We start from the raw sequence: 10,058 nt of genomic DNA, 5'->3' as shown, positions 1-10,058 counted from the left end.
GCAGGAAAAGCAGGTTTGGTCACTGGTCAGGGAATTAAGGGGCTTTCCAAACAGCTAGTGGGTGGGTAAAAAGAATCCTCCTTCAGTGCAGGAGACACAGGAGATGCAGCTTCGAGCCCTGGGTCAGGAAGAGCTCCTGGAGGAGAGCATGGCAACCCACTCCAGTATTATTGCCTGGAGAATCCCAATATTTGGGGATTTAGGAGCCTGGAGGACTACAGTCCAATGGGTCTCAAAGAGTCAGACACAACTGAATGACTAATCATACATGCACACAGGGAATTAAGATCCCACATGCTGCTGAGCAGCTAAGCCCACGTCTCACAATTAGAGAGCTGCAACTACTGAGCCCACGTGCCACAACGCGCACTGGAACAAAGATCCCACCTGCCACAACCAAGACCCAACGCAGTCAAATAAATATTAAAAACAAAACAAAAATCTTACGACTTAAAAAAGATAATGACAGTAATTATGCTCTAAGTAGGCAAGAATGTGGAGCAAGTAGAATTCTCATTTCCTGCTATTGGGAATATAAACCGGTACAATCATTTTGAAAGATATTTGAGATTACCTAGTAAAGTTGAGGGGCTTCCCTGCTGGCTCAGCAATAAAGAATCCACCTGCCAATGCAGGACATGCAAGTTTGATCCCTGGGCCAGGAAGATCCCCTGGAGTAGGAAATGGCAACCCACTCCAGTATTCTTGCCTGGGAAATTCCATGATCAGGGGAGCCTTGCAGGCTACAGTATATGGGGGTCACAAAAGAGTCGGACATGACTTAACGACTAATCAACAACAGGTACAGTTGAACTGTTCCTGAGCCCAAGCTTGCTCTGCTCCCTGCACGATGGGCTAACGAATCAGAGATAAGGTGTTGAGGCAAGGAATGCGATTTTATCTGGAAAGCCATCTGACCTATCAGATGGCTGACTAATGTCTCAAAATAACCATCTTATCAGGGTCTGGATACAAGATTCCTTTATAGATCAGGTGGGAGGAGGTGAGGAAACAAAGTGAAAAGCCCATAAATGTTGTCAATATCTCTTCGAATGGCAGGCCTCGGGAAGGAGATGTTGAACTTCTTCCTTTCAGTCATCCACATGTGGATAGGGTCTTGAACAAAAGCAGTTTAGTTTAACAGTTAGGCAGAGGGGCAGGATTCTCTGAGGCAGCCATTGTGTATGACTAGAACAAAAGCAATGAAAAACAAGTCAAAGGAACAGTTCCAGCATGGGGTCAGAACTGGCTTTGCCCTGCAACAGAACTTGGGCGCACACTATGATCCAGGACTTTCATGTCTATGAATGTACTGGAGATCAGGGCTTCTCAACTGTTGACATTTTGGAAGAGACAATTCTGCGTTGTGGACTGTCCTGTCCATTGTAGGGTACTTAGCAGTGTCTCTGGCCTCTACCCACTAGGTGCCAGCAGCACATCCTCGGTTATGACGACCAAAAATGTTTCCAGACATTATCAAATGTTCCTTGGTTGGGGGGCATTGTGTATAAAATTGCCCTCAGCTGAGAATCGAGAGAAACTCTCATGGATGGGCATCAGGGAATATGAATGAGAAAGTCCACTGCACAATGATTTGCAAAAAGATAAAAATGAAAACAACTCATATGTCCACAAACAGGAAATAGACACATTGTGGGATTTTCATATGATGGATAACTGTACAGCAATGAAAACTGACTTATAAGTTGTACACATCAATATACATAAATCTCACCAACACAGGGTGATGGGGGAGGGGAGAAACACAAGTAATACATCTAGGATAATTATATTTGCATACACTCCAAAATGGACAAGAAATAATGTAATTTGAAGGAACATGTCCATGCAGTGAATGTATAAATAAGTGAATTATTAATAAAGTTCAAGATAGTTGTTACCTCTGGGAAGGAATGAGAAAGTGAATCATGGAGGGCACAGGTAGGATTCAAAAGCATTGGCTATGTTCTAATTTTCAAGCTGTGTGATGGGTAAACAGGTTTTTATATTATTATGATATACCTTACATATATGCTGTATTAACTTCTGTATATACGAAATAGTTCATAATTGATAAGGAACTGATGGGGACTAAAATATGGTGGGAAATGGAAATAAAGGCACTGGAGTACATAACAAATTGAATGAGAGGGAGAGAAAAAGAGCTAAGTTTTAGGTGCCTCTTGGAATAGTTTTAAACTGATTTTCTTCATGGATTTGGTGATGAGATCAATTCCTCATCTAAGCGCACATAAACCATTGCTTAGACTTCTAAGAAATGTAAATTTCATGCCTCAAAACCTATGCTATAATACTATGTGATTCATATCACAGAGGACTTAATAATACCACATTTCACAAAACATCATTTTCCAAGAGCCCTGCCATGTTAAGAGTTTTGAATGTGTACTCCTTTGTATTCCTTGCAGTTACAAGCATCTGAAAATAGGGAGCTTAGAGTACAGTGATTCTTCATCACTAACTGTAGTATCATTAAACTATCCCTAAGTGGTAACAGAAAACCATTTCCATCTCTGGCACCCACCATACACCTTTCTTTTTCTCCCAATGGTAATCTCCCAGGTAGTGGAATAAAGGAGAGTTTTGGATCACATCCTTTCAGAAGATGGAGCCATAACCAAGGAAAAGATCAAAACACCCTAACCTTTCCTGGCTGAGGCAGATAGGTACAAGACAGGTCTTATCCTAAAGAAGCCCCAAATTTTCAAGGCTGAAGGACTCAGTGAGAATATATTCAATACATGTGAAAATAGGGAAAACCCACAAACACCCAGAGTAACAGGAAAGGGTTTGTCCCTGACCTGATTTAGGGACCATCTCTCAGAGACCCAGAGAAGCCTGACACGTTAGAGCTTCAGCAACCTTCAGTGAAGCAAGGCTGAGGTTCCTCCCTCACCATGAGAGGCGTCACGTACATCTATGTGGATAATGTGGCCCACTTGTCTTGGGGCCTGTATGCAAAGCCACCACCTCTTAGATTTCTCTCAGTCCTGAGAGTATAGCACTGACTGTGCCACTCAACCCTCAGAAGCACAGACTCAGTGAAGAGGCACACACATGCCTCTTGGGGCTGGGGACATGGGGCCACTTGGGGAGTAAATTCAGGGCCCTAGGTACCTGGACCATAATGAGAGGCAGGGACATGGACTCAAGAGTATGCACCAAAAAAGGCTTATCTCAAAAGGAGGTGTTTTTTGTTTCTAGTGAACCTCCAAAAATTCTTAAGCCCACATAAGGGCCTTTCGTATTAACTATGGCTATACATGGGTGGCTCAGTGTTAAGCAATTGCCTGCAATGCAGGAGACCCATGAGATGCAGGTTCAATCCCTGGCTCGGGAAGACCCCCTTCAAGAGGAAATGCCAACTCATTCCAGTATTCTCACTGGGCCAGTGAGACACTCCTATGGACAGAGGAGCCTGGAGGCCTACATTCCACAAGGTTGCAAAGAGTTGGACACGATTGAATTACATTACATTAACTATATTAACACAGAAATACACACACACACACACACTCCTAGCATGGCATGAGCCAAACAACCAATCTGAAGCCTTTCAAGTGACCCTCAGATCATATCAGACCAGATCAGTCGCTCAGTCGTGTCCGACTCTTTGCGACCCCATGAATTGCAGCACGCCAGCCCTCCCTGTCCATCACCAACTCCCGGAGTTCACTCAGACTCACGTCCATTGGGTCAGTGATGCAATCCAGCCATCTCATCCTCTGTCGTCCCCTTCTCCTCTTGCCCCCAATCCCTTCCAGCATGAGTCTTTTCCAATGAGTCAACTCTTCGCATGAGGTGGCCAAAGTACTGGAGTTTCAGCTTTAGCATCATTCCTTCCAAAGAAATCCCAGGGCTGATCTCCTACAGAATGGACTGGTTGGATCTCCTTGCAGTCCAAGTGACACTACATGGATAAATTTCTACTTGGACTGTTATTTCATTAAGCAACAATGAAAAAAGGTCTTGTGCCTTTTTTCTTTGTTCTAGCCATAAGTAATACTCTGTGATAATACATTTTTAAATGACAAAACCACAGTCATGGACAAGGGTTGTGGATACCTTATACTAACTTCACTTTAACAAACCTTTATGAAGCACCTATGAAGAAGAAACCACAATGCTTTAGAAGAGACGCATAGAAGCCTATAAGTTCCAAAGCTCACACTTGAGGGAGTCGGGGAGAAACATTAATAAATAATGTTAATATACTCAAGGATATGAGATGAACTAGCACAGAAAATAGGAAAAGGTATTGCTGCTAACTAGCGAGCATTCAAGTGGCCTGAACTAAATACAGAAATAAGGCCTTCTATCCCAAACCCCTGGTTCTCTCCTCTGATCCTCGCTACTCTGCTCAAATAGCACTTTACAGTTTTCCTTCAGTAAGTTCCAGATATTAGGCCCATTTCTCCTTTCAATTTTCTTTAGATGAGGAGATATTTCAGACCTAGATCAAGGTACAGAGAATACTACACCCATGCAACCATCGCTCATCTTAAAAACAGAAGATTACAAATAAAATTTAAACCCATTATACCTCTCCCCAGTTGAAATCTCCCTCTATTGAATAAGATTTAACCACTGTCCTAAATAAGGTTATTGTTTTCATACACACCTTTCTGCATGCTACATATGTATGCATCACTCCTAGTTATACCTTTTACTACAAATATATGAACCTATAATCGATATAAGAACTGTTGCATCTTTTTAAACTTCACATATGTATGGTATCATAATGCCTTTCCCCTTTCAGAAGTAGGTTTTATCTATTTGTCACTTCGACCCCTGAATCTTTGCCCCTTGCTATAAGCTGTATTTTGTCCCCCTAAAAAGATATGTTGAAGTTCTACCCCTTGAACCTGTAAATGTGACATTCTTTGGAACTAGGATATTTGCAGGTATAATAGTTAAGATGAGGTCATACTGGATTAGGGTGGGTCCTTAATTCAGTGTGACTGATATCCTTATGAGAAGAGAAAGGACAAAGAAACAGACAGGGGAAAACGCTATGTGACGATGGAGATGCCAACGACTGACAGCAACCACCAGAAACTAGGAGAGTGGCGTGAAACAGATTCTCCCTCAGTGCCTCCGGAAGGGACCACCCTTGCTGATACCTTGACCTCAGACTTCTGGCCTCCAGGACTGAGATAACGTATTTCTGTTGTCTTAAGCCATCTGGTTTGTGGCAATTTGTTACGGTAACCTTAGGACACTCACACACCCTTCTTTGTGTCTCAAGCCCCTGAGAATTCTAGTGTCTTCCTAAGTCCAGATCTTACCACCCTGTTTAGTTTACCTGCAACAGTGCCAAGTCAGTGAATTAAGGATGATCCTGCAGTGGGTGTAGTAAACCTTTCCCCCACTGCTCTAAAGCAGTGGTTCTGAAACTTCAGTGTGCTTCAGTAGCACCTGGAGGACTGTAAAACCCTGATGGCTAGCGGCCCACCCTCAGAATTTCCAACTCAGTAGGTCTGGAGCAGGGTCTGAGAATGTGCATTGCAAACAAGTTCCCAGCGGATGCTGATGCTGCTGTTTCAGGCAAGCTAGGTCATCCATCAGTTCCTTTCAATAAAATATAGTAGAGGCTAGGGCACCATCACACAAATTATTTACAATCGTATATTTTAATTTATTTGGGGCTGCAATAAAAGGATTTAAAACAGGCTTGACAAATAGCGGAAAGAAATCCCTTTCAGTGACAGTAAGGTGGGCCAAAATAAATAGAACAATGATAGATTTGAGTCAGTGGTATTTATGGGAAAAAAAAAAACAAAAAACTACGGCTTATTAGTTTCAAACAAGCTTTTATTTCCAATGTGAACAATACTAACAAATTATCTGTAAAATGTAAGAGTAAAGTCAGATGTCAGTAGTTAGTATCACTTTGGGGCATTGAAACTTTGCAACAAAATTAGTATTTCAGGCTAATGAAAACAAGAATATCCATGAAGAACAGATTCATCTTTTCTTTTGCTGTCTGCTTTTTCTATGCCTTCCCACTGTAGGATGAAATAAGAGCCAGTTAACAATTGTACCTCAATAACATGCAGTAACTTTCTAAATATGAGTCAACACTATGTACATCTGTTTTCTCAATGTTTTCTTCTTGTAACTCAGACCCTTGGTGATCAGGGTGCACCTCATTGCTCACGCAAAACTTATCTCCCTCTTGCCCACCACTATAAATGCTTGCTGTTTCCTTGAAAGGCCACACTGTGATTTAAATAAGTCATTCCACCTTGAAAACTGGTGTTCCCTTGCACAAATCATCAATCCCTTATATTTCCAGACCTTCAGTTTCCACATGTGTAAAATGAGGATGAGGCTTTATCAAACATCCACATGCATGAAAACTAAGAAAGAGTGAGAGAGTGAGTGAGAGAGACTAAAAGATGAATGAATAGAGGAAAGCGAAACAAAGATTTAATTACCAACTCAGTGACAACCAATAATATTACTGAGACTAGTTTCCTTTTCTTTTGAATAAAAAATCTAAATTGAACTAATATTTGTGAATTAATCCTGAAGTGCAGTTCTCTTGAAACCCTTAACATCTCACTACTTTGTAAGGAATCGCTTTCTCAAAGTCATTGCCAGTACAAGAGACTACAATTCTGTGGCCAGGTGATGATGACCCAGCTAATGCATGGCCTAGTCACTGTAGCTGCTGCTTCTGGTGACCATTCTCTAAACAAGCACTGGTCTCCATTTCCAGGTCTGGTAAATTTCCCATCTGTAGTAGACTTAAAGCTACAGGACAAAGGACTTGTGGCTATAAATGAAATACATTTCAGAACACACTGCCTCCTACATTATCTAGAATTCATTATTAACAATAAACTGTTTTTCCAAAATTAAATTTCAACAATTTTCTTATTTACTTTACAGAAGAAAAATTAAAAAATATAAAGCTGTTTTTAACAGGTATGTGTCAGGAATGGTTATGTCGTACGAAAGCCTATACAATAATACCTGTATTATCCAGAGCTGCTTTTTGCTGAGACCACATCCATTCAGAGTCCTTCACGTTTTTCCTTTCCAGCCTCTTCCTCTTCATCAGTGTTTTCATACTGATCCTCACCGTCATCATTGGGGCAAAGTGATGCAGACATTGGGGTCAAAAGTTGGCAGGGAAAATATCCCAACTGAAAATCAGCAGCAGAGTCTGGGCCTGAGAGAAGAGAAATAGGTTTAATAAAAGAAACAACAAATAATACCTGGATACATTTCTAGCCTCCCATCATGTCTGCTGCTTGACAATTTTCACAAACATTTTCCCCCTCTCTCCAGTAGATCGGCACACAGATCTCTCTGATTATTTCTGGCCCCTTTGGAGAAGGGATCTGAATCATTTGATACTGATACCATTTTGTATGGGTTTGTAGGAACTTCAATGGAAAAAAAATGCTCCTTTGACTTAAAGACAAATTCTATGGGGACGCTCACAGATTCCTCAGTCGCTGAAAAGTGCCCCTGTGCTATGTCATCATTTTCTCAGATCCTCCTACCGAGAATATTCACATTTGTTAAAGCCGTTGACCAAAAGGGAGGGATGCCACTTGTTTGCCTCTAGGTTGGTAGAAGGCAGCATGCTTTTTCTCGAGACCATGAAGGTCTACAGAACTGGGCTTCCACTTGTGTCAATTGTGCTCGGAGGTTTTTGAGAGTTCTGACCCACTGCGTGACAGCTAGAGACCTACCTGCCTTTGAGCTCAATGGCCCCACAAGGGCTCAGCCACCACTTGCCCGCCTCAGCCCCTCCGGGATCACAGGCCTCAACCTCCCAGTCTCAGAGGCAGCAGTCAGGGCTTCCTCGCCCAGAACTCGGCCTCCACTGCTGGTTCCTCTGTCTTCTAGGAAGCAACCCCCTCCGCAGGATCCCGCAGCTCCCAGGCTGGACCGCCCTTCACCGGGTACTCACCCTGCAAGTCTCTGCCTCCCTCTCCCAGGTCTTCCCGCTCCTGAGGAGGCACCGGACCTTCTCCAGGCTCCGAGGGTGGCTGGGAGAGGCCCCTGGCCATCAGGCGGTCAGTGGGAGGCCGGAACAGGACACGTTTGTTGCCATGGAAATTGTGTAGAAAGGAGTCGAGGTGACTCCGGAACAGGGGCCCAAACGTCTCCATGCAGAACCCAAGGCCTGTAACACCTGCCGCACCCTCCTGCTCCTTCTCGTCCTCCTCTTCCTCGCCCTCTCCAGACAGGTGCTCCTCCTCCTCCAAGTCGAAATCAATCTCACCCTCTTCCTCGTCCTCCTGCATCTCTACATCTTCCTCCATCTCCTCCTCCTGTAACGGCTGTCTACCACATTCCGCTTCCACTGCGGCCTGTGGCGAACCCTGCTCCCCGGGAAGGGCTCTGGAGACCTCCAAGGAAGCCAGAAGAGCCGTGGCCTCCTCGACTCCTTCCGTCCCCTCCCAAGCAGATGCTTGGACCCCAAGGAGACTGGGGTCGCGGCCCGCCCCACCACCAGCTCTATCCGGGCCACCTGGGATCCAATCGTTCTCCTCTGTGGCAGACATGGCAGGAGAGACGTGCCAGACAGTGATCGTCCTGCAGTGAGGTCTGTGGGGAAGATGGCGGCCGCCGGGCTGAGTGTTGCGCTGATGGCTGTTGGCAGTGGGACCGCGGGGTGGGGGTGGGGACAGCAGAGACGTCGGCTGCACAGGGAACAGGAGTCTGCGACTTGCTGGTGTGGGCCCCACAACAGGAATGGTGAGGGGGTGGCCCACAGACCGGCCCAGCAAGACCGAAGCTGAGCTGGCGGCGGACAAGGCGGGAAAGACCCTGATGGGCTGGCGACGGTAGGTGGAGCTGGAAGGGTCAACCGCGACCACTTCCTCCAGCGCCAGCTCTAAGCTCATTTGCCAGGAGGCAAGGATTGGCATGACCACCGTCCAATGAGTGATCAAGGCTTTCAGATTGCACGGAAGCCTTCCTGCACCAGGTCATACTGTGAGCCCACAGGAGTCCCTTCCTTCACATTGCTGCTGCAGCTGTTGCTGCTAAGTCCCTTCAGTCGTGTCCGACTCTGTGCGACCCCATAGACGGCACCCCACCAGGCTCCCCCATCCCTGGACTCCTCCAGGCAAGAGTACTGGAGTGGGTTATCATTTCCTCCTCCAATGCATGAAAGTGAAATGTGAGTGAAGTCGCTCAGTCGTGTCCGACTCCTAGCGACCCCATGGACTGCAGCCTACCAGGTTCATCCCTCCATGGGATTTTCCAGGCAAGAGTAGTGGAGTGGGGTACCATTGCCTTCTCTGTCCTTTACATTGCACCATTGCAAAAACGAAATGGCAATGTCCCTATAGGCGGCACCCTGGGGTATGGGAAGCTGGGTGTGGTCCCCAGTTGCCACCTTGTGTCAGCTCAGGTCATCACAGATACACTTATTTTAAAAAGTTCATAAAGCCTTGAGAAAGAACATCAAAGGTAAGAGGTGGAGAAATTGGAAAACATAAACTGAATTAAACGGGAGCACTGAATATGAAATAGAAAAAAATGAAACAAACTAGATAAGCCTAAAAGTTCATCATAAGGTCCAGTTGATTTTCAGCATGGCTGGTCATTAGCAACATATCTGTAGCTTTGGAGAATAAAAGCAATACCTTGGCAATTTTCAAAAAATTCTAAGGTAATTCTGATATGTGTCAGGTTTTTCTATTAAATGGTATCTTTGGTGGTATAGAACTCGCCTACTTTTGTGTTGACCACTCATGGTACAATGGTATTAAGTGAATAATAGCTACTCACTAGTACGTATAATATATATTTTAGAAAACTTATGAATGTTTGCCTAACTAAAAAATTTATGACATTTTGATTCCACTTGTTTGACTTAGTATGAATAGAATGCTAGATTTCTAATTTTAAAAAAAGATGTGCAACAACCAACAAAGTTTTACTATATAGCACTGGGAAGTGTAGTCCCTTTGTCAATCTCTTGAAATACCTATAATGGAAAATAAACTGAAAAATAATATATGTGTATATGTATAATTTAATCACCTTGCTGTGCACCTGGA

At 44.1% G+C, this 10,058-nt stretch overlaps 1 protein-coding gene across 1 annotated transcript; it reads right to left on the bottom strand.

Annotated features, from left to right (window-relative positions):
- Nucleotides 1-5,817: 5,817 nt before the first annotated feature.
- On the bottom strand, nt 5,818-8,918 carry LOC129640041 (uncharacterized). The gene is made up of 3 exons (XM_055565297.1): nt 7,955-8,918; nt 7,006-7,204; nt 5,818-6,032 (listed from the first exon to the last, which is right to left on the bottom strand). The coding sequence occupies exons 1-2, from the start codon at nt 8,916-8,918 to the stop codon at nt 7,047-7,049; spliced, it is 1,122 nt and encodes a 373-aa protein (XP_055421272.1). The 3' UTR covers nt 5,818-6,032; nt 7,006-7,046.
- Between the last annotated feature and the right edge of the window lie 1,140 nt (nt 8,919-10,058).

The sequence above is a fragment of the Bubalus kerabau genome, chromosome X (genome assembly GCF_029407905.1).
Source record: "Bubalus kerabau isolate K-KA32 ecotype Philippines breed swamp buffalo chromosome X, PCC_UOA_SB_1v2, whole genome shotgun sequence".
Lineage (NCBI taxonomy): Eukaryota > Metazoa > Chordata > Mammalia > Artiodactyla > Bovidae > Bubalus > Bubalus kerabau.
The sequence above is the reverse complement of the archived record's forward strand: the minus strand, read 5'-3'. Positions and strand labels throughout refer to the sequence as shown.